Below are 27549 nucleotides of genomic sequence, written 5' to 3'. Positions count from 1 at the left end.
AGAGTCAGGAAATTTCAAAATTAAAGCAGGCACTCTATCTTCAAGTGTTTTGGACTTAAGATATGGGTGATATCAATTCTTAGATCTAAGCAAAGATTTGTGGGCTGTTTTGTTTTCTTAGTGGGTTTTTTTTGGGGGGGGGGAGGGGAGGGGACGGGAGGGGGAAGAGGTAGAGAATTAGCTTCTCTCTTTTCTGCTGCCTCAGATTCCTCCCTGACATTAAGCTGTTAATGGATTTTTATACTGAGAGGAGAGAAGCAAGGACCCAATCCTTTTGCTGGAAGATCTGAATAGTTGTCACACATGCAGCTGTAACCCAAACTGTAGAACTCTGTCAGTTTACGGAAGCTGAAGTCTCTATATCCCCTCCTATTATTTGAGGGTTGGAAAGAGGAACTTTTAAGTTCAGGTTTCCTGTGGTGTGATACCACTACTCCGATTCTACAGAAATGAGGCAGAAATGTAAAAAAAAATTGTTCGTAAAAAAACACACACCCCTCCCCTCCCCCACCCCTTAGGACACAGACCATCTTTCTACACCAAAGCAGTAGTAGAGGGCAAAACTACATTTGTTTGGTTCACCTTAACACTGAACATGATGAAGAATTACATTTTTGCCATCCTCTAGAGCAGCACTCTGATGAAAAGAAATCCTGTCCTAACAAAACAGATGAAACGAGGGAGGGCAGTTTGTCAACTAAATTGGTAATGTGGCTTATTAGCAAAGTAAACCAATGCTGTTACTGTAAGAACGTTTCACATAACATCTTCGTAAAATTCACTTTGTTCTTAAGTGTTCTTGTTTCTTTACAGGCCACAACCATTTTCCTATTCTGCTGCCTCTCTTCTCCTTACTCCTCTGATATGTTCCCAAAAAATATATTATACAGACGCGTAAAGGATAGGATCCTGACTCTCCATCCCCTTGCTCAGGGAGTACATTAGGGAAGTTTCACTTTGTAGGTCTGCTACACAACTTCTAGCGTAATTACATGCAGCCCTACCAGAGAAGGCCTACAAAGCACAGGGCCATATGGAAACAAAACATAGCAATCACTGGTGGGGGGGTTGAGGGTGTTACTTTAAGAAAAAATTGTTTAGTAGTTGGGTATCTATGTAGCTGACTCAGACATTGTGCAACAGCACTGAAATTATAAATAGCTATTTTGGCATGCATATTAAAGACAGTTCTGTATGGGAGCTTTGCAAAATACTGCTGGCTGACTAACTTCTGTACAAAATGTTCTTCGAATTGCTGGAAAAGTTTAGTGTATGGCAGTAGCTGCAACTAATTTGACTTTTGTATTTCCATTCTCCCAACACATCCAAAGGCTGCAGTTCATATTCTAGACAAATAGGGAAGTTAACAGTAATAGGATTGGAACATCACACTTCTGGAGAAAATTACAAAATACAAAAATTACAAAATCTTTATATCTCTAGGTGCTCTGATCAACTAGTACAGAGAAAGTTTTAACATTGTTGACATTCTTGAGGTTCCATATCAGCATTACTTAAGAGGCAACTTCCAATAAATTCAGTAGGAGTAAAATCAAATGGCATTTCTAATGACAACTGAAATTCTATTTATATGGAAAGACAGCTGTTTTTTTCAAGTGAGGCACAGTATGAAAGTTAACTTCATGCTACGGAGTTAAATTCCATGTCTATGTCTTTATTAAGTTACTCCTTCTAAAAGTTATCTATAATTAATGTATTACATATGGGAATAAACAAGGTTTATTAGCTTTTCTTTAAGATCCACTTTGACTAAATTGGTTCCCACAATGGCTATTATAATATTATAATAATAATATTATTAAATATTTTAGATACTCCTTTTGCGATAAGCTTCTGGAATCACTGTTTCTAAAACACTTTAATTTTGAAATTTAAGTTTTTTAAATCTTAAACTGTTCTCATCACTAGGAAATTCAGGCATTATCCAACTTTAAGATATAGCTGTGCTTTTGTTTTGTAAAAGCAATCAGTTACATGTGTTCATAACTTCCACTGAGGTGTGTCACTTGCAGCATTGTAGAGGCTTGCAATATTTTTCTTTATTCTCCAGCCACTAAAAACCTGAGAATTTTGGCTTTCATTTTAAAAGATTTCTAGTCCCCGTGCTTCATACAAACTCTTGAAAATATGACCCCAGTGAACCAGAATGGCTCAGAAACCAGAACGTAATGGGAAAGTTCTGGTTTTTAAATCTCATAATTTTTAAGCCACTTTGAGATCCAACTTGTGACTTTTTCAGCACTGGAGGGTAGCAATACTACATTTGGGACTGAAATTTTCCATGCTTGATCTCTGTCCAAAGGTAGAGACTGGATGTGTTTACAATTTTGCAAAAGAAAGCAGAATACCCCTTTACAACTGTTTAAGCACAATCTCATGGCTAAATCTTAGAAAATGTTTTTCAAGATTGGAGTGTGTATTTAAGGGTTCTTTAAAGTCTTAGTTTATTTTTTCCTAAATTTTAAGAACTCCCATTAAAGGGTTTTTGCTCAGTATAGTAGGAGAGATACTGGAATTTTAGTTTTTTTAAAAAAAATCAGAAATTGTTACATTACCAAAACCAGAAGTTGCAGTTTCTCTTATGTTCCCACTTAAGTTTATATACTGCTGGTGTAAATGACACACAGCACTTATTTTATGGTGCTGAACAAACAGTCCCACCCTAGAGTTTCACACATACTATGCAGTCCAAAACAAACTGAATGGTGAGTGAGTAAAGCAGAAACACTACATAAAAAGGTGGTGGTTTTTTAGAATAACTAACCAAAGAAAGTGAGGTTTTAGTAGGCCCTAAAAAGCAGCACAAAAATCAGAGTGTCCTTGTCAAAAAAGAGCAGCTCCCAGAAACTCCCAGTTTAATTAAATCTTATTTGTAGGAAAGGAAGGTGATAATTTAAGATTTTTGCTAGCAAGTTTCACAAAACTTTTGGAAGGTTTATAGAATAGAAAACCAAAAAAGCTTGCATTTATAATGCTCTTACTTTTAGAACTCTAAACCATGTAAAACTGACACTTACTGCGACGACGTGGAGTTTTATTCACCTTATGTTGCATGAGTGTCTTACTGTCCTATTCGACTACTGTGCGTACCTCCATTTCCCTATGTACTGTGACAGTATTTCAGTGGTGGAAATCGGGTTGCCCAGGAAGCAGGACAAAGAGGAGTAGCAACAGGGTGTCGCAGGTCCGATCACTGGTAGCTTGGTAGTCTGCTTGGGGGGGACTGAAAGAGGGGGAGTCCAGGCCATCTGGCCCAGGACTCCCCATGGACTTGGCTGAAAGTCAACAATTTCTGTGTTAGCAAGTTCTGTTCTACTCTGTGTTCCTGTCAACTAATAAACCCTTCTGTTCTACTTACTGGCTGAGAGTCACTGCTGACTGCAGGAGTTGAGGTGCAGGGCCCTCTGGCTTTCCCAAGAGCCCCACCCAGACAGACTTGCTGCAGGAAGCGCACAGAGAGGAAGCGGATGCTGAATGCTCCAAGGTCCAACCCAGGAAGGTTGAAGCTGTGTAAGCTTCTTGCCCTGGTGACAATATGCTCAGAGAGAGGAGGCATGCTACACCAGAGTCCTGACTGGCTTCATATGGAGTAGTTCCAGAGCATTGGCCCGGTGACTCTGTGACACTTACGTGACACAAAGACAGCATTTACTACTGTCAAATTATTTCTACTCTTCCTCAGATGGTTGGAGGATACAAATGCATCTTTGTTTGGCTTGACTTTTAGCCTGTTAACCATGTCACGCCTATAGGCGGTTAACGTCTGATTTAGTTCCAAGCATAAAATCCATTTGAAATCTTGGGAAAACTATAGTACCTAGATGGATGGTCTTAAGTTATTGGCTATGCCCATTAAAATTTACACTGTACCAATTTTTTCATTTCTGATTTGTTCTGCCTTTGAAAGTTAGTTTTCCTATTAGGAGGTAAGCTTTTCAATTATGAATGCTCTTTAGTTTTGAGAAGATTTTGTATGTGGGTGTATTTTTCTTCCATATCATTACCTGGTATCTACTTGTTTATAAACAAGAACAAAAAACACACAACACACTGCACCCCATTTTGAAGGTAATTATTATGCAACTGCAGCAGCTCTTAGTGATATTTTGTTTGTCAGGTTTCAGACTCAATCTTGAAGTGACAAAAACCTGTCAGTTCTATTCTTATGTGTGTATATTTATTACTTATTCAGGATGAGCTGGCTCAGTTTGCCTGGTCACTTGAAATCTGTACCTGTAGCAACACTGGAATCTGCTCCTAAAATTTCTTAAGACAGCTGAGAGCACATGAGAAGAGACAAATTGTTCTCAGAGATAGTTTGGCTCTATATCTAAGTACCAACACATGAAGTCTGTGATAAGTTTCATTGACACTCGGTGTGAAATTCTTACAATGCAGATTTTGCAACTAGATTCCAGACCTTAGAGTGTTATGAGGAGTGATATTCCAATTTAACCAGGGAAAGGGCAAAATGGAATAGGTCATTGCTAAGACTTTATTTCTAAACAAATTAGACAGTCAGAAACATTAACATTTTTACAGCGCCATATGAATACTAATAAAATGGTTCTACATGTAGAGAAGTATGCATCATCCCTATTTTAAGAGGAAGTTAGACTTAAGTGATTTATCCATTGCTATGTAATGAATTGGTATAGCTAGCAGCAGAACTCAGGAGTTCTAACCTTACTATGAGTGAACATGTTGAAAATGTTCTAACCTCTGCCTAAGCCATCCTCTGCATCCAATAGGCCTGGAAAGTCATGTATTCGAGACACAGGAATGTAGGCAAGATCCATGACTATATACCTACTGAGCAATACATGATAACTTGAATGATCTAGTACTCAGAAAATTAAATCCAAGAAACGGCTTATGTAACACAATGCTCCTGGATGGACTGTCAGCAGTGACTGAACATCTGACTTCTGGATTCTGGAGCTTGAGCCTATGCTAAAAGGCATGCTTTCTTAGTTTGAATGTTGGAGCAGATTCAGACTTATGTGACCCAGTTACTCAAGGAGCAAAGAGCCAAGTGTTGTTGCTTAGGGGTTCAGATCCCAAGTGACCAGGGGAAATGAGCCAGCTAGCCTTGAATAAGCATCTGTTCTCTTGTTTACACCCAAGAAAGTTTAACATGTTAAGGAATTTAATCTCCACTAACTGTGCTACTTTTAAACACCATAAATCATGGCCTGCAGGATTTAATTTCTTGAATAAATTAGTATTGCTTCCCCCGTCCTCCCGCGAGCAATTTGCTTAAGGAATTTGTGTAAAAAAAATTCCAACGCTAACCCTCTACCTGTGATATTTAATACTAATTAGATGTGTTCCTATATAAGCCTATATAAGTTTCTGCAAAATGCGTCAGTCACAAATAAGCTACTGCAAATTAAGAATGTAAAGTCCTGAATCCTTCCAGCTCCTTCTTGTATATGATGTCGTCTTTCAGAGTAAGAAAGACTGACTAAAAGTAGCTTCAGAGAGCTTCTATTTATAGAGTCTTAATGCTGCTAAATTACCAAAAAGGTAAGATGAAGCAAAACAAACCACACTTTTGTCTCCTTCTATAGTTTCCACTATGTAAGACAATGCCTCCACTTCAATTTAAACCAAAACATCTTAAGAGCAGTGCTAGGACAGATATATTACACTACAAACTCTAAACTTTGAGGATAATTTAATAGAGATGTGTAGAGGAGGGCTGTAACTTCTGTGGACACTTGAAGGAAAAAGTCAGAATTGTCTGAAATGAGTATTTTGAAGATTTCTGGGTGAGGTGGATGAGGAGAGGAAGGGAGAAAACTAAATAAAAACTGACAGTCTAGATGTTCTTTTTATGGACTGCTCCTGTAGTAAAGGAGGTCTGTTTCTTACCACATGTACACTGCCTAGCACAACAAAGACCCAAACCTTAGGGATTCCAAATGCTACAGTATAAAAATACCTACTGAGTTGTTTGGTAGTCAGGGTTGCAATACGCACACACCAAACCCATAACAAAAGAAAAGAGTTAAGCCATTCAACAGATCTACTGTTTCACCCACAGGCACACATTTTACCATTACCACAACTACTATATGCCACTGACCACCTACCAAAACCCTAATTCTGCTTACCTTTTAACTTTCTGCACGAGCCCTTTTACCCAATTATTCCTCCCCATCAACAGCAGTTGTGGATGTTTGATGGTGTAGTTGGCCGTGTTTGGAGAGAGGAGTTTGGTAAAGGGCTGTGTGTAGAAGGCTGGGATGATACTCTGCTTCCTGCCTAGTGATGCCAGTTTAAGTGTGTGGTATATGGTAGTGGTTAGGTGTGTGCTTGTGAGTGGAATAGAGCGTATATACTGCTAGGTGGCTTAACTTTTAACTTCTTTGCTTTTCTGGGTGTCAAATATTCTGTGTGTGCAGTAACCCTATTTCACAAAGTTTGTATATTAATTTCCCAGGTTTTCAGTGCTTAATTTGGGAGGGAAGCGGACCTGTTTCTCTGGAAGCAGTGGGAGTGGTAAGTGTTCATCACTACACACTTTATCAGCACAGCAACTTTTTTCCCTTCTGTGCTTGTAGGGGGGGGAAAAAAAAAATCCCCAAAAGTGTAGCTGCTAGTTGAGAAGGTTTTATGTGCATCAGGCTCTTTCAGCAACCCCATCAACCAACCTTGTGTGTACAGCACAAACTCTGGTTTAACATGAATGGCTAAAAAGGACCCTAAATCAAGTTTCTTAAAAAACACAAACAAAAAAAACCCAACCACACACACACACCACCACTCTATTCTTTGCATCAGATCCACCTGCCTCTCTAGATAAAGTTTGGTAATGTCTGAGTTAATGAAAAGTAGGACTTTAAGGAAAAACATTCAAAACCCTCATTTCAGAAACTTCCTATTTAAAAATGCATAAAGAGCAACTACACAGAAAATTAACAGGGCATCAAAAAAGCAACCCCGTGTAAAATTTCACACCATTTAGCCACCTGGTTTTAGAAAACAGGGATGTATGCCTCATTATTTATCCATCTGATAAATGACACACTTTCACACTGTCAGTCACAGCTAGCATTCTCTTTACTAACTGAAGGAAGGTTACATCAGCTGTATACCTACCTCCACATTTCCTTTTCTAGAAAAGGATAGCATTGATGTGTTCCCCATTTGAGTTAATCACTGAAACCACTATTTGACAAGATAATGAGGATTAAACAGAAGTAAAGCCAAGCAAGTGTGGTAACAAATTTGTTGATAATAGGGAAAAGACTACTCCTATTCAAGCCAGATCATATCCCCAAAAGTGCACTTCCACAGAAAACTAGTACAGGATTACCAGTTGAGCTTAGGCAGTGTGGTCCAATATACAGGTCATCAGGTTGGGAGTTAGACTTGGGATCTATTCCCTGTTCTGGCATACCTGATGTTACACACCAAGCAAGTCAGTTTCCACACCTAAAAAAGTGTTTCCCCACCTCTGTAAAGCACTGTGTGTGAATGAGTTAAGAGTACTAACTATTAACACACAAATCTTGGTACATATTTACACTTGCAAGACTTCTTTTCTAAAAGGAATTTGGAGAATCTCTTTTGTGAATAGTGTCAAATCATTAACTGAAGTGTAACATGAAAGAACTCACTGGTCAATATCTTGCACCTAAGACTTCCCCCCCCCAGATCTACTTATACAGGTTAATCGTTAAAGTGTTTATTTCTAGTTTACTAAACAGTCTTGTTCAAGACTGTGTGCTTAGGTTTGTGTCCCTCTGGTGTAATAAGGTAGAGCACCAATCTTGTGTGGGCCAAACAGATTCTACATATTAATACAATTTAAAGTCACCTATATTGATTTATATTTTAAGTTCAGCTTGTTTCATATGTATTTAGATAGAAACAACTTATGTACAGTATTGTCTATTTATACACTTGTGTAAACTAAAAACAGGTAAACATGACAAAAGGCTAATTACTCAGCTGTTAGTATATTGTGTTGAAGCACCCTGTTCTAGACACAACTCAGCCTTCTCAGACAATGTTCTAGTTAGCATCCCTTATGCTTTATCTCTAGTTCTGCTAGCATACTGGCAGAATGACTTGAAGACTGAAGGCCTTCTCACTCCTTTATATCCCTATTCATGCCTTACAATCTTCAGACAAACAGTTAAATACAACAGATCAGGTATAGCTTATGTTTTGTGCTGTCATTTTTTAGACTTGAGACATGACACCATTATCTAAAACTAAAATGCTGTGCTCTGGCAAAAGTAAAACTTATGGTCCTCACTTCCCTGTCAGACCAGAAGATCCCGATTTTACTTAAACAGACTTCCCTCAAGATCCTATACTATAATCACCATCCCGATAGACAAAGGATATGCATAGGACTCATTTAATGATGTTCCTTATTCAGCCACTGATTTAAGAGGCTACATACCAACAGTAGTGGGGAAAGATAGTAAAACAAAGTGACTCTAGGCCATTGCATGGCCGTGCAAAGCACTACCAGTAACAAGGCCGAATTTTTGCATTTATCTTGTTTGTGTGAGAAAACATGTTGAAATTCCTCCTTATATTGCCCTTGAAATTAATCTTGTTAAGAATCCTGCCCAAAAGAGGCAGATACAGATGTTACTTCTAAAAGCAAATATAAAATGACTTACCTGACATCCAGAATCCAGTCTCAGTGAAGATTCTCTTGTATGATATGCATCAGCTAAACTGCTTCCAGACAATGTTCTGGCACTTAAAGAGGAGGAACTGGAGGGTTGAACCGATATCCTTCGAGGAATCCTTGAAGGTTTAGACTCCATTCTCAGTGTTCTACGAGAGATAAAAGTTAGCTTCCCCCCCATTTTTTTTTTGGTAGTATAGAATGCAACAACAGATGGGTATATGTTAAGTTTGTCATCAATACTTATTGCGCACGTGCTTTGTATAGTGATTTTAAAGCACAGGCCTAGGAACCAGGAGACCTATGGTTTAATTCTAGAATTGCCACTAACTTGCTATATGACCATAAAGTAAACTGGATCATGTTTTACCTTGGCTTTCCTTTTGTAAAAAGAGGATAATACTTCACTACTCTCTGCAGGTCTAAAAAGTGGGCTGAGAAACTCTCAGAGTAATGTACATTGCTACTACACTGGTACAGCTCTCTTCCTTTTGCAAGTCTCTTTCAGTTCTTCTCTTCCTACCTCTATTCTGGATGGTATCCTTATAGTGCTTTCTAAGCAGCAGCATAAAAGTGGCATGAGCTTTGTCAGTTTCTTTTTGCCAGGAATGTGTACAAGGAACAAGGCCACACACACACTACTTAGGTGTGCAGAGGAAGATAGAGGGGCCTCATTCTGTACTACCACCTGCACTCACATCAGGGTCAAATTAAAGCAATCTGTGCCTAGGGTACTAATCCACAAGAGGGCCCCCTATCTCTCCCAAATAATGGCCCTGCCAGAATACCACCCTCCTAAGGGTAGCAGCATGCTTCTGAATTCAGATGACTGGGTACTTCACACCTCTTAGCTACTGTTTCATGCCCTTTGCAGCTTCAGACAGACATTGGGCACTCAGGTCTGTTTTACACTTAAAATGTACATCAACATAGCTCCAGCATTCAGGGGTATGAAGAAGCTACACCCCTAAGAAATGCAGCTGTGCCGATAAAACCCCTGGCGTAGATGCAGTTAGGTCAATGGAAGCATTCTTCCATTGAACTAGCTACTATCACTTGGGAAGGTAGGTTTGTCTACACTACAGACCTTCCAGCAGCACAGCTGCGCCGCTGCAAGGTCTCCCATGTAGCTGCTCTGTCAGCAGGAGAGAGCTCTCCTGCCAGAATAATTAAGCCACCTGTAACAAACAGTGATAGCTATGTCCGCAGGATATATAATGCTGTCAACACCCGAGCTTTTTGTCTGTTAAACTTTTGTTAGTCAGGGCTGGGGGTTTTCAAAAGTGTTATGAAGATAAAGCCATAGTGTTCCTACAGTGATGGAAAAAGCTCTTCCACTGCCATAGGCTGTACCTACACTACAGGATTATCCTGGCATAACTATGACATAACTATGCTGCTACAGTACCCATAGTGTAGACATGGCTTCAGTTTGCGTTTTAAAGCTTTTCCTGGCATACATGACTTGAAACTTATTCTGATTTGATAACATTTTACATCCACCAAGGGAAGAAGTTGCATGGAAATCCTGCAAACTATACTGTATTTGTCACAATAAAAGTTTCACAAAAATCTTTGGCAGAATCAGTGGCTCCCTAGATTTTGCTAGATATTTTGAATGGTAGCTTAAGACACTTAGAAAAAAGTAAACTCCTACATGGAATCATTTCATTTTCCAGTTCTAGCACTTTAGGGCTTGTCTACACATAGACAACAGGAATAAGAGTGTTAGTCTAGAATAGCTATTCTGTTTTAAATTGTCTTTACATGAAGTACTGTTTCAAATAGTACTATTTTAAAGCACACTGGGGAACTGTTAGTGCATACCAGCAGGGTTTATGTGAACCAGTTAACTGTGTGACATATTTATACACTTCAGAAATCACATCCCATAGGTGCATTACTCCATTGTATAGACATGGTTTTAATTCAGAGTTATTCTTAATAATTCTTTCTGTATAGCTTTTCCCAAATACCTCATGATGAGCCCTTGAGTATTTTCATATTAACCAGTACAATTTAACTACCTTAAAAGCCAACACATGACTTAAAAGGATTGTTTTAAACCCAACAAAAATTAGTAATGTTAGTACCAGGAATCTGAGCACAATTTTACATTGGGGAGGAGGAAGAAACCACCGCAAAACTGTCCCAGGGGACTTAATCTAAGTAAATGATAAATGTAACTTTAGATATTCCAAATTACCATTGCATTACAATGTTACATAATTATTCCACAAACTCTGTGGGGAAAATATACTGGTTGTCTTACCAGTGCTAAAATATATTCAACAGCTTTTTGTATAATTACTGGCTTTGACATACTTAGCTTAAATAGGCTTCCTTGGTTGACAACATTCCTCTATTCGCTGACACACTCCCTAAAGCATTTTACTAGCTACAATACCTACAAAATACACAGCATTGCCTTGACAAATTACATTAAAAACGAAACCTCAACTGACAAACCATTACAGAGTTTTACTCTGGAAGGGGCACTGGGACCTTACCCAACTCCAATCTCAACAATGGCAGAAATATGACTGAACATGGATTCAAAGTAGCACACTTTTTTGCAGGTTCTAAAATCCATTTAGACACTTACGGATTAGAGAGTTGCACTAAAAACATTCAAAGTATGGGGGGGTCGGAGGAGAGAGACAGATAGCTCAGTGGTTTGAGCATTGGCCTGCTAAACCCAGGGTTGATGAGTTCAATCCTTGAGGGGGCCATTTAGGGATCTGGGGCAAAAATTGGGGATTGGTCCTGCTTTGAGTAGGGGGTTGGACTAGATGACCTCCTGAGGTCCCTTCCAACCCTGATATTCTATGAAAGTAGATTTGTGGTACTGAAAACAGTTTTTATAAAAAAATAAAATTTGACAAGTGTTCAGCCAATTAATAATTTGGTAGACTATATGCTAAAAACTAGCAATTGTATATGGACCAAAATTTAAGTGTTAGCTTTCCCGAACTTTGTTTTAGAAGCCCATAGACTGGTCTCTGAGGAAGAAGTGCTTAGTGCTTAATCCCCAGGAAGACTGATAGTTGCCGGGATCAGTTCAAAGTCCACACCAAACAAAAAGGCATGGAGCATTTGATACTTTTGTCACTACAAGTAAACTCCTAGGCCAAACCACAGCCACTGGGATGAGCCTCATAAAATGCACAGAAGTTGGGACCGTGTTCAGACAGTTTTGCAGAAGAGCCACTGCAGATTTTACTGAGAGGGACGTACTATGTTCTCAGCACAATCCCAAAAATCATTGCATATTAAAATGAATGAGAAACTAGATGAATGGTGCAAGGAACTACTACTGAATTGGCAGAGTGGTGTGCCCTTATGATGTCCAGTTCTGAAAAATATGGGGTACATCCCTAACTGAATGGACATGAAAAGATGATTTTCATGGATAACTGTTTTCCTTACCATAATAAGGTACTTTCAGTATTAGAAGTAACCTCTAGGACTGTCATAAGAAAGTGGTAAGAGATATTAAGTTTGATGAGAGTTGCTGTAGGTTCTCTAAATCCCATTGCCTCCTAAACACTTAAGTGTAACAAAGGGGTAAAAGATGCCGTCCTTTCTCCTTCAACTCCAGTACTGGCAAGCCAAGAAGCCACTGTCTCACCCTTCTCACAATCCATCAGTGCCTCTGGGTATAGTACAAAAGGACAACCAGGCTTAAGAGTCTACCAGTTCACCACAGAGAAGAGATGGAGAGGATAGGGGCTGGCACTGACTTGGAGCCTCTCCAGTCATCAGCTCCAGGAAGGGAAGGAGAAAATGAACACTTCAGCTTGGTGTTTCAAGAACAATCTTTCTGCCCCACCACAGGGAGACGTGGGAGTCAGGGGGCGAAGGAAAGAAGCAATGCTTATGGGTCCTGCAATTTTAGCTTGGAAGCATGTGATGAGGGGACCACTTCAGATTTTAAGTAATAGAAAATTCAAGTAATTTTTCTGGAACCGTGATAGCTAGGAAAAAGAAAAATCATGATCCAAGCACACGCTAAAGATTTAAAAACAGAAGGCAAAAATATTTCTAAAGCTACTGGGATTTTTGGAGAACCTTACTAATGACTTTTGAACACTTTGACTTTGCAGTACTGAATAGGATATGGGTTGGTGCTGGTTCATCATTGGAGTGCTAAAATCAGAAGCTGTTTTTAATCAGAAGAGAATCCGGCTGAGAGGGGAAAAACGCATTTCCCTGTGTCTTACAGCTGCCAGAGGCCCATTCTGCAGATCAGATGACCACTAAGGCCTTCCTTAACTTACACCAGTTCTGAAAGGGCCACTGCAGCACTACACAATAGAAGTGTGCATATGCCCCTTCTGCCATCACTGTGATCCCAAAATACTTCATGTGGAGGGGATGCATACAGCCAGCATCCCTGCCTCTCTGCCTGTTAGGAAGGTCTCTGCCTCAGGAGTTTGGGGAGTGGGGTAGAAGGGAGGAAGAAGCGTCTCTTACGGATGGTTTATGTTCCCTTTGCTTTGGGATATGACCCTTCCTAACGTTCCCTCCAGCGACTAGTTCTGGCATGGTGGGACCCACAACAAGACAATGAACAATTCCCCTTCAACAGCCATTCTGCACCCCCCCTTCCCGCCTGCTGTCTTAGTGGTGGTAACGGGGAGGAGAAGGAATAATTGGGACTTCTGCACAGATATAGACTTGATTAACTCTATGAGCCCTCCCAGACCACTCAGTCCATCGGGGTCAAGTTTCCACCACAGACTCACTCAGGAAGGTGCGGCTACTCCCCCAGCCCTGTCAGGAGAGGGAACAGGGCAACTCCCTAGGCCCAGCGGAGAGAAAGGGGAGGGATCATGCCGGGAGCGAGCCTGCGCTGCTCAGCAAGCCCGACCGGGGCTGGCCTGGTGTTGGGGGCCCAGGCTGAAGCGGTTCGGAGGGTGGCACTGGCAGGGCTGATCCACACCTGGCGAGCTGGGGTCAGAGGGCGTAGAAGAGTCAGAGCTGGTGGCGGAAGGGGGGCTGGTTGTTCGTGCCTCACCCCAAGCCTGGCAGGGTGGCGGGACAGCGGGCGACAAAGAGGCTGAGTCTCTCCGGGCCAGGTAGAGACCTGGCTGCTCTGCGGCCCGGCCGGGCCTGCTCCGCCGCCACAGCCCAGAGACAAGATGGATATTGCGGGCCTCAACCTCCGTCAATGTCCCCGCGGCCAGGCAGGGGGAGCCCCACACACCGAGCCCCTCCTTCTGTCCCCTACTCACCCGAGCCCGCGTCTCCTCTTGTCCCAGGCACCCCCCGCTGCGGGCGGCCCAGCCGCCTCCGCCTGCAGAACTCACAATGGCGACAGCTCCGAGTCGCCAGTCATAGCCCCGCTGACGCCCCACCCCTTCTCCGGCTCTCGCGAGAACCGGCGGGAGAGGCCGTTTCGTCCGCTATGCGTCTTTTTGGCTCTATCCCCTCGCCGCATCTGGCAGCGCCGCGCCACTCGGCAGAGGAGGAAAGAGTCCCCAGCGCCGATCCCCTCCTCTCCCGTTACCACAATCGGGGCGGCGGTTTCCAATCGATCTCCCTCCAGCCCCCTGCGTTATTGCTCCAAGAGATGGAGCCCAAATGCCCCTCTTCCTCCCACCCCATGGTACGCGTGATGAACGTTCAAAAGGGACGGTCCCAAACTTACTCTGCGTCCTGTCTCCCCACCGAAGACGGTATCACCGTGCTGGGGCCCAGCACCACCTTAGTGCTGCTGTCCCTAGGGTTCAAAAGTCATGAATCAAACACCACATTATTATAATAGCCTCACGGAATTAAAACCAAACCCACGCTTTCTCTGCCCCGAGTCTTTAGGGACAAGCCATCCCAAGCCCTTGGAGGGGTGTGATTATTTCAGGTTCAAAATTCAACCTTTAAATCACACAAATGTGGGCCTCCATGGCCTGCAGTGTAGGGAAGTTCTCTCACTCTCTGGCTTCTAGGGTTGGAGAGTTGCCACGCTGCCCTTCCCCATTCCCCCTTACCTCAACCCGCCTCCGTCTCCCTCCTCCCAGCCCGTTCCTGTTTCTCTCCCTGCCCCATCTGCTTCCCAGCCCCACTTACACTCCCTCTGCATGCTCGTCCACATGTACTTGTTCCCTATATTTTCCCTTTCCTCCCACCAACTCCTGCCCCCTCATTTTGACTCTGCTTCTTTAGCACATTACATCTCCTCAGTCTCTTCCAGTCCAACAGAGCTGGTCAAATATTTCTGTAATTCAAAACTGACCAAAACCAAATTTCACAACGTTTGTTTTGTTTTTCAACCAGCCCTACCGTCCAGATTCCTAAACGGAGAGCCCAGAGGGTGGCAGTGTTCCCTATAGGCAGCTTGGCTTCAGTCCCGCAGCGAACAAGAGGAGAGGGCAGCACTCGTTCCGAAAGGCAGCCTCACTTCATTCCGCAAAGCTGCATGGAAACGGATGTCGTTTTAACCGAAGGCGGAGACTTTCACTTCGGACAATAGTACAACTATAAGGTAATAGGAGATGGCAGCCATTTTGATTAAGGGCAAAAGTTCACAAGATTTGTCAAATCAGCAGACTGAGAAGCTGTGAAGCATAAAATCATGATGGTCCTTGGGATAATATTGAGGGAGCTGGCAGCTTTGCACTTTCCCCCATTCTTAGTATCACCACCCCAAAGAAGACCACTCCCTGGTTTTTGACCAGAACGCCTGGTGAAAGGGGGACCCTGGCGGCTCTGGTCAGAAGTGCTGACCGAGCTGTTAAAAGTCCGGTGGGTGGCACAGCAGGGCTAAGGCAGACTCCCTGCCTGCTGTGGCTGCACGCGCGCTCAAGCAGCAGCATGACACCCCCTGCCCCCAGCTCCTAGGCTTACGGGCAGCCAGGTAGGCTCCGCATGCTGCCCTGGCCCCAAGCACCCCTCCGCAGCTCCCATTGGCCAGGAATTGTGGCCAATGGGAGCTGCAGGGGCAGTGCCTGCAGAGAGGGCAGCACATAGAGCTGCCTGGCTGCGTCTCCATGTTGGAGCCAGAGTGGGGACATGCTGTTGTTTCTGGGAGCTGCTTGAGGTAAGCGACACCCGGAGCCTGCACCTCCTCCCTCGCCCCAATCACCTGTCCCAGCCCTGATACCCCTCCTGCCTTCTGAACCCCTCAGCCCTAGCCTGGAGCCCCCTCCTGCACCCCAAACCCTTCATCCCAAGCCTCACCCCAGAACCCCCATCCCCAGCCAGAACCCTCAGCCCTCCCGGGCCCCAACCCCCTGCCCCAGCCCTGATCTCCCTCCTGCTCTCAAAGCCCTCAGTCCCAGCCCAGAGCACTCTCCTACACCCCAAACCCCTCATCCCCAGCCCCACCCCTGAGTCTGCACCTACAGCCAGAGCCCTCACACCCCCCCGCATCCCAAGCTGTGCCCCAGCCCAGAGCCCCTCCCACACTCTGAACCCCCACAGCCCAGAGCCCCTCCTGCACCCCAAATCCTTCATCCCCGACCCCACACTAGAGCCCTCACCCCCAGCCAGGGTCCTCACCCCCCTGCACTCCAACCCCCAGCCCGAGCCCAGTGAAAATGAGTGAGTTAGTGAGGGTAAAGAGAGCAAGCAACAGAGGGAGGGGGGATGGAGTGAGTGAGGGGCAGGGCCTCGGAGAAGGGGCGTGGTAAGGGTGTTCAGTTTTGTGTGAGCAGAAAGTTGGCAACCCTACAGGTGAGTCCTGAGAGAGTGGGGAGACAGCGACTGGCAGGGGGTGGAGCGGGGGCGATCGAGCAATGGGGTGGGAGGGTATAGTGTCTGGTTTTAAGAAATTGGAAAGTTGGCATCCCTACTTGTGAGTCACAACCTCTGTAATACCTCAGCAATGCCTTGACCTCCAGTTGTGCCATTGGCATAAGCCCTAATCTCTGTCACTCTTTTTTACCACTATTTCAAGCTCCAGCATTGCCTCTGCCCCAGACTTTATCTTTGCCATCTCTCTAGCTCAGGACTTTCCCAAACCACTATACTTCCAGTACTCTGGACTCCACCCTCACACAGATAGAATAAAGGGTGAGCAATGGTAGTGATGTAGGTCTGTCAAATCACTTCACTCTGTACCCATTCACCTTCCTAAATGCAATCTTCACCTGCATTTGGACTATGAACAGGGTCTGTTTTCTGACTTTCATCTTCAGAGAAACAGAGAGGAGAGGACTAAGGGTGTAGAAATGCAAGAAAAAGATAGTGGTGGAGAGAGGTTGGCACAAAGGAGAAAGAGAGAAAGAAAACACTTAATGCAAGAACAAATACAGCGGAAAGAGCTAAACTAAAAAAGAAAAACTTGAATAAAATGGAGGATTTTAGAGAAAATATATCAAATGAAACATTCCAATAGGATGAAAAATATATAGGAAAATTCCCTGAGGGAAATGGGCATTGAAAGAAACAAGGAAAGATACATGGAGGCAGGCATACAGGGAAAAGTGAAGATTAGGAAGAGGGAAGAAAAGGGGAATGTAGTGATTTATTTTTAAAAATTAGTTAGAGATCATAGCATACAAAATTTTGAATCTATTGATTAAACGTAATTTGGAAGTTTTAGCAGCACCAAAAATCTGAAAAACGTTCCAAGTTTGAACAAAGAGATAATTAATTCTTCTCAAGACTCAAAACCCCTTTGAATATGGTAGATCACAATTCTTTTCCTTTTTTGAAAAGTTAACATACAGTATTTGGTTGGCCTGCCACAGAGCTAAGGGCTGCTCAGAAACTCAGTCTTACCATCGCTATTAAAGTCATGAGACTTCAATTTGAAGCATCCCAGACTCATGACCATAGTACCATTGAATGCACCCTCAGCAACTTTGTGCCACAGCCAACAGAGAATTTACCATTTCACTAGAGAAAATGTGTCTACAGCTACTAGACACTTTTAGAACTTTTAGAAGTTCGTCCAATGGATCATACGCCTCCCTTACAATGTTACGTAGCACAAGCACATTAGCTTAATCATGACATGCCAATACATCACAATATAAAACTCAAGATAGCATGAGGGAGGAAAAGACAAAATGATGTTCTATTACAATATCACCACATCACACCACATTGAATCTGATTTAGAATCTGCCCCAAGGATTATGCCAGAAATTCTGGATGGTCTCCAATGCTAATCAAAAAGCCTAAAGTAGCAGTGTGTTTACAGGTGGTTAGGTGATAGGTTGAGGGAACCTCCATCCCATTGCCTTCTTTAAAAGTCTTTGAAGGAGGAAGGAAATTCATCACAGAGACTATTTTTATTAAGTGTTGATTGATTTATTAAGCTCTAAACACTTGTCTCACTGTCCATGTTGCAGTAAGGAAACTGACACTTCATTTTGTATGCCTGCTAACAGGGAAATAACTTGTTCTTCTGTGTTCAAATGGGACAGCGCAGACCAGTCAGTATTATGTCCTGCCTACACTTTTGTAAAGTTTTGACCGGGAGCAAAGATGAAGGAATCAACAATGCAGGTACTGTTTTCATCCATCCTCCTAGTTGAGAGTAACGGCCCAGGCCGGGACACTCACATCCTGGAGAGTAATACATGGCTGTGCAGATGGTGTCAAAAGGAGGGGTTTGGCTTCCTTGACCAAGCAGCACTGTTCCATAAAGGAAGAAGAGACGGCATCCACCTGACCTGGCAGGGGAAGAGCATCTTTGGACACTGACTCACCAAACTAGTGAGGAGGGAGGACTTTAAATTAGGTTCAAAGGGGGCAGGTGACAAAAACCCACAGTAAGGATTTAAAAAAGGTGACCTTGACAGAGTGCTGGAAGTTGGAGGGGAAATGGTAAAGTACTATTCATAGATAGTAAGGTCAGAAGGGACCATTATGATCATCTAGTCTGACCTCCTGCACAATGCAGGCACAGAATCTCACCCACCCACTTCTGCAATAAACCTCTGACCTATGTCTGAGCTATGAAAGTCCTCAAATCATGGTTGAAAGACTTCAAGGGTCAAAGGAGCGGAATTTGCTTAACATCTTAAATGTCTAAACACAAATGCAAGGAGTAGAGGGAACAAAGAGGAAGAGCTGAAGGTCTTAGTACAAAACCTAAATTATTACTTAATTGACATCATTGAGACATGGTGAGATAAATCTCATGACTAGAATATTGGTATAGAGCAGTGGTTTTCAACCTTTTTTTCATTTGTGAACCCCTAAAACATTTCAAATGGAGGTGTGGACCCCTTTAAAAATCTTAGACATAGTCTGCAGACCCCCAGGAGTCCACAAATCACAGGTTCAAAACCACTGTTCTATGGTAACGACGCCCTTTTGTGGACCCCTTAGACATAGTCTGTGAACTCCTAGGGGTCCACAGACCAAAGGTTGAAAAACAGTATAGAGGGCTATAGTTTGTTCAGGAAGGACAGGCAGGGAAAAAAGGGAGAAGGTGTTGCATTATACATCAAGAATGTATTCACTTGTTCTGAGTTCCAGAAGAAGGTCAGAGACAGACCAGCTGAAAGTTTCTGAGTGAAGATAAAAGAGGAAAAATTCTAGGGTGACATCATGGTAGGGCTCTACAGTAGACCACCAAATCAGGAGGGGGCGGTGAACGAGGCACTTCTAGAACAAATAACAGAAATATCCAAAACACAAGACCTGTAGTAATGGGAGAGTTTGACTACTCAGACATCTGTTAGAAATGTAACTTGGCAAAACATAAAATATCCATTACGTCCTTGTAATGTATTGGGGACATCTTCTTGTTTCAGAAGATGGAGGAAATAACCGGGCAACAGCCATTTTAGACTTGATTCTGACTAACAGGAAGGAATTGGTTAGGAATTTGAAGGTTGAAGGCAATTTGGGTGAAAGTGATCATGAAATGGTAGATTTTATGAGTCTAAGGAAAGGAAGGAGTGAGAGTAACAGAATAAGGACAATGGACTTCAAAAGAGCAGACTTTAACAAACTCAGAGAACTGGTAGGTAGGGTCCATGGAGAAGAATATCTAAGGGAAAGAGGAATTAAGGCGAGCTGACAGTTTTTCAAAGAGACAATATTAACAGCAAAATAGTAAACTATTCCAATGTGAATAGTAAGAGGCTAATATGACTTCATCAGAGATCTTTAATTACCTGAAAATCAGAAAGGAATCCTACAAAAATGTGGACATATGGACAAATTGGTAAGGATGACTACAAAAGAATACTGCAAGCATGTAGGGACAAAATCAGAAAGGCTAAGGCAAAAAATGAGTTACACCTAAAAAGGGACAAAAGAGGCAATAAGAAGTTCTATAAATACATTTGGAGTAAGGGAAAGAAGAAAAGTGTAAGTAAACTGTCTAGTGGGGAAGTGGAGTAGATAACAGATGACAACAAGAAGGCTGAGGTATTTAAGACCATTTTGCATCAGTCTTCACAAAAATGTTTAATTGGGACCAGATGCTTAATACAATTAATATTAATAACAACGGGGAAGGAACACCGGCCAGAATAAGGAAAAAACAGGTAAAATAATATTTAGATAATTTAGATTAATTCAAGTTGACAGGGCCTGATGAAATACACCCCAGCCTACTTAAGAACTAACCGAAGCAATCTCAGAATCATTAGTAAGGCTAAGTTTTTGTCACTGATATTTTTTAGTAAAAGTCATGGACAGGTCACGGGCAATAAACAAAAATTCACGGCAGCCCCTGACCTGTCCCTAACTTTCACTGAAAATATCCCTGACAAAAGGGGTAGGTGGGTTCAGCACTCACTGCTACTGGGGCTCCCAGATCCCTCACTGCTGCAGTGCCTGGGAGCTCCAGGGTCCCCATACCCTGGGGCTGGGCTGTTGCGGGGTCCCCTCGCCCTGGGAGGCTGGTAGTTTCAGGGTCCGCTGGCTGCAGCTGCGGCTGGGCAGCTGTGGGGAGTCCCACCTGCCACCCACCATGGCTGGGCAGCTGTGTGGGCTGGCTACAGCCCCAGGGCAGAAAATGTCACAGAGGTCAATGGAAGTCACAGATTCTGGGACTTCCGGGACATAATCGTAGCCTTAATCATTAGCAGTTATCTTTGAGAATTCATGAAGGGTGGGTGAGTCCCAGATGACTGGAGAAGAGCAAACATAATATCGATCTTTAAAAAGGGGAACAAAACAGACCTGGAAAATTATAGACCAGTCAGCCTAACTCTGATACCTGGAAAAAATTATTAAATAACCCATTTATAAGCACCTAGAGGACAACAGGGTGGTAAGTAATAGCCAACACTTACTTCTCAAGAACAAATCATGCCAGACCAACCTTATTTCTTTCTTTGACAGGGTTACTGGCCTAATGGATGGAGGGAAGCAGTAGTTGTGATATCTTGATTTTAATAAGGTTTTTGGCACAGTCCCACATGACCTTCTTCCAAGCAAACTAGGGAAATGTGGTCTATCTGAAAGTATTATAAGGTGGATACACAACTGGTTGAAAAACCATACTTAGAGTAGTTATCAATGGTTCATTGTCAAACTGGGAGGATGTTTCTCCTGGAGGTCCCACAGGGGTCAGGCCTGGGTCTGCTACTAATCTCTATTTTAATTAATTATTTGAATAATGGAGTGAACAAGTATAAAAGAGTATGCATATAAAATTTGTGGATGACACCACATGGGAAGGCGGTTGCAAACACTTTGGAGGACGCTTTTAGAATTTAAAATCATAGAATATCAAGGTTGGAAGGGACCTCAAGAGGTCATCTAGTCCAACCCCCTGCTCAAAGCAGGACCAATCCCCAATTTTTGCCCCAGATCCCTAAATGGCCCCCTCAGGGATTGAACTCACAACGCTGGGTTTAGCAGGCCAATGCTCAAACCACTGAGCTATCCCTCCCCCCCAAATGACCTTGATAAATTGGGGAATTGGTCTGAAATGGACAAAATAAAATGCAAAGTACTCCATATAGAAAGGAAAATGAAATGCACAAAGGCAAGACAGGGCTATGCAGTAGTACTGCATAGTAAGTGGCTATGCAGTAGTACTGGAGAAAGGATCTGGGGGTTATAATGAATCACAAATTGAATATGAGTCAACAATGTGATGCAGATGCAAAAAGGCTAATATCATTCTGGGGTATATTAACATGAGTGTCATCTCCAAGGCATGGGAGGTAATTGTTCCACTATACTAAGGTGAGGCCATAGCTGGAATATTGTGTCCAGTTTTGAGTGCCAGACTTTAAGAAAGGTGTGGACAAATTGGAGAGAGTCAAGAGGACAGCAATAAAAATGATAAAAGGTTTAGAAAACCTGACCTATGGGGAACGATTAAAGAAACTGGGTATGTTTAGTCTTAAGAAAAAAGACTGATGGGGGATCTGAAAACAGTCTTCAGATATGTAAAAGTTGTTATAGAAAGGATGGTGATAAGTTGTTCTCCATGAGCACTGAAGGTAGGACAAGAAGTAATCAGCTTTATCTGCAGCAAGGAAAATTTAGATTAGATATTGGGGAAAATTTTCCCAGCTATAGCAACAGGTAAGTACTGGACTAGGCTCCTAAGTGAGTTTGTGGAATCCTTGTAATTAGAGGTTTTTAAAACCAGATTAGATAAACACCTGTCAAGGATGGTCCAAGTCACCTTTTTAAGCACAAGATCACTTTTTGAATTTAAGTGCAACCCAGGATCTACCTCAAAGAAAATGTAGAAATAACAGTAATTACACAAACCCAATCACTGTTGCCCCACCACTGCCCTGAGGCCACATCTCTGCGCCACCCCTTCTGTGATGCCCTGGCCCGCTCATTCCCAGCCAATGGGAGTTGCCGGGGTGATGCCTTCAGGCGAGGGGAGCGCATGGAGACCCCTTGCCCCTCCCCCCCCAGAAGCCGCTACCAGACATGCAGGCCACTTCTGGGAGCAATACGGGGCCAGGGCAGGCAGGGAGTCTGCCTTAGCCCTCCTGCGCCGCCAGACTGGTAGCAGCCGATCTCCCGGTTTGGCTGCAGGAGGCTTGGTGACTCTAGCCTGTGACTGAGATCAACTGAAAGAGGCTCCACAATCGACCAGTCGATTACAATCTACCCGTTGGTGACCACTGGTCTAGGTATACCAGGTCCTGCCTCAGCACTGGCAGATGGACTAGATGACCTCTTAAAGTTCCTCCCAGCCCTATATTTCTATGATTCTATCATTTTCGCTGACCTGTGCTGATTGGCCTTTTGCACCAAACATGTCCCTTTCTGTCTCTTAACCTCAGCATTACTCCACACCTGCCCTCTTGCCCTCTTCTCCCTTGTCCTGTTTCCTTTGCTCCCCTTTCCTTCCGTGATCCGTTTCCATTCCCTTTTCTTTCCAATTAGCTGACCCCCTCCTAATTAATCCCACACCCACAGAAAAAGGAACTAACATAACATTTACTGCCATCACATTGTTCACTCAGCTTAGTGCGTTATAGCCATTCCCCCACCCTGTGTCTGTTGTGTCTATTTAGTCTGTAAACTCTTCAGGGCAGAGACTGTCTACTACTCTTTGTTTGTACAATGCCTGGCACAATAGGGTTCCCATCTTGGTTGGTCTGTAGGCACTACTGCAATAAACCCAATTAATAGTAATAATACAAATTCACTTCTGATAAACATCTGGTGGAGCCAATTTCCAAAGTGCTTCTGTCTGTCACATCTCCAGGACAAGCTGTGAATATGTTTTGGGTAGAGGGCACTGAGCTCCCTCCTTTTTATGCAGTTTGGATTGTTTGTTCATCCAAATGAAATTTAGATGTTTATTAAATATTTTAAATACTTTTAGATCATTTAAGGTAGGATTTAATTCTGGAACTTCTGGTTGCAGTAAAAACAATGAGGCATTCTTGTGGCACCTTAGAGACTAACATGTATTTGGGCATAAGCTTTTGTTGGCTAGAACCCACTTCATCAGATGCATGGAGTGGAAAATACAGGAGCAGGTATAAATATGTGCAAAGATGGAAGTTGCCGTACCACATGTGAGGTCAGTCTAACAAGACAATTCAATTAACAGTAGGATACCAACTGAGGAAAAATAACTTTTGTAGTGATAATGAGAATGGCCCATTTCAAACAGTCGACAAGAAGATGTGAGTAACAGTAGGGGGAAATTAGGTTTAGGTTTTATAATGACCCAACTACCCCCAGTCTTTATTCAGGCCTAATTTGATAGTGTCCGGTTTGCAAATTAATTCCAGTTCTGCAGTTTCACGTTGGAGTCTGTTTTTGAAGTTTTTTTGTTGAGGAATTGCCATTTTTAGGTCTGTTATTGAGTGATCGGGGAGATTGAAGTGTTCTACTCGTTTTTGAATATTATAATTCCTGATGTCAGATTTGTGTCCATTTATTCTTTTGCATAAAGACTGTCCGGTTTGGCCAATGTACATTGCAGAGAGGCATTGCTGGCACATGGTGGCATATATCACATTGGTAGATGTGCAGGTGAACGAATCCCTGATGGTGTGGCTGATGTGGTTAGGTCCTATGACGGTGTCCCTTAAATAGATATGTGGACAGAGTTGGCACCGGGGTTTGTTGCAGGGTTTGGTTCCTGAGTTGGTGTTTTTGTTGTGTGGTGTGTAAACCTAATTTCCTCCATACTAATTTCCCCCTACTGTTACTCCTCCCTTGAATTGTCTCGTTAGACTGAACTCACACTTGGTAAGGCAACTCCCATCTTTTCATGTATTTATACCTGCTCCTGTATTTTCCACTCCATGCATCAAATGAAGTGGGTTCTAGCCCACAAAAGCTTATGCCCAAATAAATTTGTTAGTCTGTAAGGTGCCACAAGGACTCCTCGTTGTTTTTGCTGATACAGATTAACATGGCTACCACTCTGAAACCGGTTTCAGTGAGTAACATTAGCAATTTAGACCCAATCCTGAAAACAATTATGCACATACTTAACTTTATACATGAGTAGGCCCATTGACTTTGTTGGCACAATTCACGTTTGTAAAGTTAAGCACATGTAGGAACAGGACCTTAATGAGCAGGAGACAACGTAGCCTACTGATAAGGGGACGCATCTTAGGTCCATAATGCTACTCCTTCAGTATTTCAATATTTGACTGATTCAGCTATTGTGCAGAGCACACACTGCCAGCTCTGTGTGTGTGACAGCAGAAGAGGGGGTGCAGAGAAGTAGCAGGCTGAAGATTTGGGGGATGCCCCAAATCTTGCTGAGTCATAGATTAGTGGAGTCTGAAATCATCCCTTGTATTGTTGTTTGGTGTATGAATGCTAAGGTTACATGTGACTTTTGTATTCCTCTCTTCATTTTATCAATTTTTAAAAAAACAAATGCTATAAAATAATCTTATTTACTTTCACTAGTAATAATACTAACAAAATTAGAGCAATCACAAAGACAAAATAATTTACAGCACATCTGTTAATAGTTAAATAAACTATTATGGTGCTGTTAGTAAGGCATGTTACATAATGTTACATAATTCCAACGGGAAAAATTTTCCATTTCTTAAATACATATGTCCAAACTTTATTTTATATCTAGGATTTTGCTGCTGAAGATTCAGGAAAATAAGGATTTTTAGTAAGATCAAAGTTACTGCTTCCAAAGATTTTCCCTCAACTAAAATTGATATAGGATGCTTTGAAACAAAAACCTTTCAAACCTTATCAAAATCAAGGTGATTTTGGTTAGTCCCAGAAGTATCTCAGTCTCGTAGGATAAAATATTGTAATGTGTGTGCCTATTTTATAAATGTGTTCTGCTTATGACTTGTTTCTTTTTCACTATCTGAAAACATTATAACTCTGTGTTTCTTGATAACTAATCTTCTTTTTAAGACAATATAAATGTTCATTTCAATCTGCTACATGTTAAAAGCAACCAGAAAATGTCCTTTTGTTCCCAGTGCCCTTTTTGCTTCACAAGTGTGCATGGAAGAGGAAGTCATTCAAAAGCACGTTGTATACTTAATAGTGGATTAAAGTACTCCCCCAATAATTCTTCAGGTAAAGGAACAGAAGGATCATAACCCTCTGTTTCTTTTTCTAATCCTAAAATATGATGGTTGGAGAGTCTTGACATATTCTCCAGAGACCCCAACCTATGATGTAATAAAGTATTATCTTAATGTGCCTGCTAATATTTTAGAGCTATTCAAATACATCTTAATTTGGTCCTGTTCTTTAATAGGATAATTGATCCCTTTTCAGTGGTTCTATTAGTATTTCCAGGTTTTTTAATTCTTGGGAATACAACTGCTAGTTTTTTATTCATCATTTTAAAAAGCTGGTTGTAAAGTCCTTCATGTTATGTCCACTTTCTGAGAAGACACAGAGCCTAAACCTGTATGCAGGCTAGATCCGCATATGGTGCGGACCACAGCCTCTGACAATAAATTAGTCATGAGGAATCTTTATCTTCACTGCTAATTTTCAATTTAATATATTGATCAAGTTGCTTCTGTTGCTTTATCTTCTCAGATGACCTGTATTCTCTCTGACTCATTTTTGCCAAGATAACAAGTCTCTCTTGTAATGCCAAAGTAAATATAAAAAACACAGATGAAGTTACACAACACACAAATATTAAAAACAAAAAATCCCTGGAACTCCAATAATGTTACATTAAAAATAGGAAACCTTGATCCTTCCTTAAAAATACCTTTCATAGATAACTGTATCAAATAAATGTTAAATCTACAAATTATAGAACATCTTTAAATAGGACAAAATAGTTAAGATTATAAAATAGGCATTTTATACAAATAAAGCTAACAGCTGAAAATTATAAGCATCAAAAAGAAAATACAGGCTTGTTCACATAGCAGTCCTTTGTTTAAAGCATCCTGCCCTGTCAATATCCTCAATAGGGATGACAGTGCTTCCAGAGATATTTGGAGAGCAGATTAGGGAGCAGTGCTGTTACAGCAGTGTCCTCTACGAAACCTCCTTTTGCTTGTAATATCCTCAATAAGGAGGCAGTGATCTCAGCTGCAGGTGAAGAAAGGCCCATGTGGCAGTCAAGTTCTATTAGCTAATACTCACATGAGCAGTGAAAAGTTCTCCTTTGGAACTGAAAATGTCCCTGTTTGCTTTCAGTCAGGAAGTTATTGTTCTATTGTTGGAAGCCTAAAAAAATCTATTCAACTTTGTTATGTCTAAGTTAGATGGATCAAAAACAACTGCACAAAAACATTTTTAACTTGATATCCATGAGGAGGAAGTCTCTTAGTTACATATGAAAAAAATATCTATAGTTATACATTTGTAAACAAATAATTTCTGGACTTGCTCAATAGCGTACTAAGATTTTTAACAAAGTCCATTCAGGCCCTGCAATTTACAGCATTATGTAAAGAAGTGGAGAGTAGTTCTCCCTTCCCATTCTCATCAGCATGTTGGCATAGTGTCCAGTGACAGGGTAATTATTGTTATTGTATTTGTAGTTAAAGGTTGAGAATTTGGGTGCTAAAGAGATGAGGAAGTGGGAGGAGTGAGGCTCCCAAATTGTAAGTAGCACAAACAGAGAGAGTTATTGTGTTTTTTCTGTAATTGAAATACTGACAGCTCTGCAGGAAAATTAATGCTTTATTTTTTATTTCCTTCATTTATAGTTTGTCTATCATCTAGATATCTTGACACATAGTGCTAAATTACAATAAACAGCTGTTTCCAGCAACTGATACAAATCATATCTCCCCATACCTCTTTCCCCCTACCATTCAAAAGATAAATGCCCCTTGCTAGAAGCCCAAATAAGAAAAAGTTAAAGTAAACTTTTTAAAGTAGACTGTTTTTAAAAATGAAAAGAACTGAGTGTTTCCTTCCTTTTTGCACATAAAGCACCTAAGAAATCCAACATTAAGGGAGGCAGCATGGTCTAGTAGATTGGACACAGGACTAGGAAGCCACTCATGACTTCTCGTCTTAACTGTGTCATAAATTAATTTTAT

At 42.0% G+C, this 27549-nt stretch overlaps 2 protein-coding genes across 10 annotated transcripts in view; one reads left to right on the top strand and one right to left on the bottom strand.

Moving 5' to 3' along the window:
• The window catches only part of MARCHF7 (membrane associated ring-CH-type finger 7), a 33748-nt gene extending 19706 nt beyond the window's left edge, over window positions 1-14042 (bottom strand). For 6 of the 7 annotated variants that reach the window (XM_073305592.1, XM_073305590.1, XM_073305594.1 and 3 more), the window contains exons 1-2: window positions 13918-14042; window positions 8670-8829 (exon numbers count right to left, since the gene is read on the bottom strand). In XM_073305592.1, coding sequence (XP_073161693.1) covers window positions 8670-8819 — 150 coding nt within the window. In that variant the 5' untranslated portion in view covers window positions 8820-8829; window positions 13918-14042. Of the gene's footprint in view, window positions 1-8669; window positions 8830-13917 lie in introns of those variants that run through there. The other variant, XM_073305596.1, reaches the window with a different exon arrangement.
• Window positions 14043-14956: 914 nt separating this feature from the next.
• The window catches only part of BAZ2B (bromodomain adjacent to zinc finger domain 2B), a 353401-nt gene continuing 340808 nt past the window's right edge, over window positions 14957-27549 (top strand). For all 3 annotated transcript variants that reach the window (XM_073305568.1, XM_073305567.1, XM_073305566.1), the window contains exons 1-2: window positions 14957-15164; window positions 18019-18136. The gene's annotated coding sequence lies outside the window, so the exon portion shown is untranslated. The remainder of the gene's footprint in view (window positions 15165-18018; window positions 18137-27549) is intronic.

This window comes from Lepidochelys kempii, chromosome 11 (assembly GCF_965140265.1).
Source record: "Lepidochelys kempii isolate rLepKem1 chromosome 11, rLepKem1.hap2, whole genome shotgun sequence".
In the NCBI taxonomy this organism is placed as follows: Eukaryota; Metazoa; Chordata; order Testudines; family Cheloniidae; genus Lepidochelys; species Lepidochelys kempii.
This window is presented reverse-complemented; position numbering and strand designations above follow the sequence as displayed.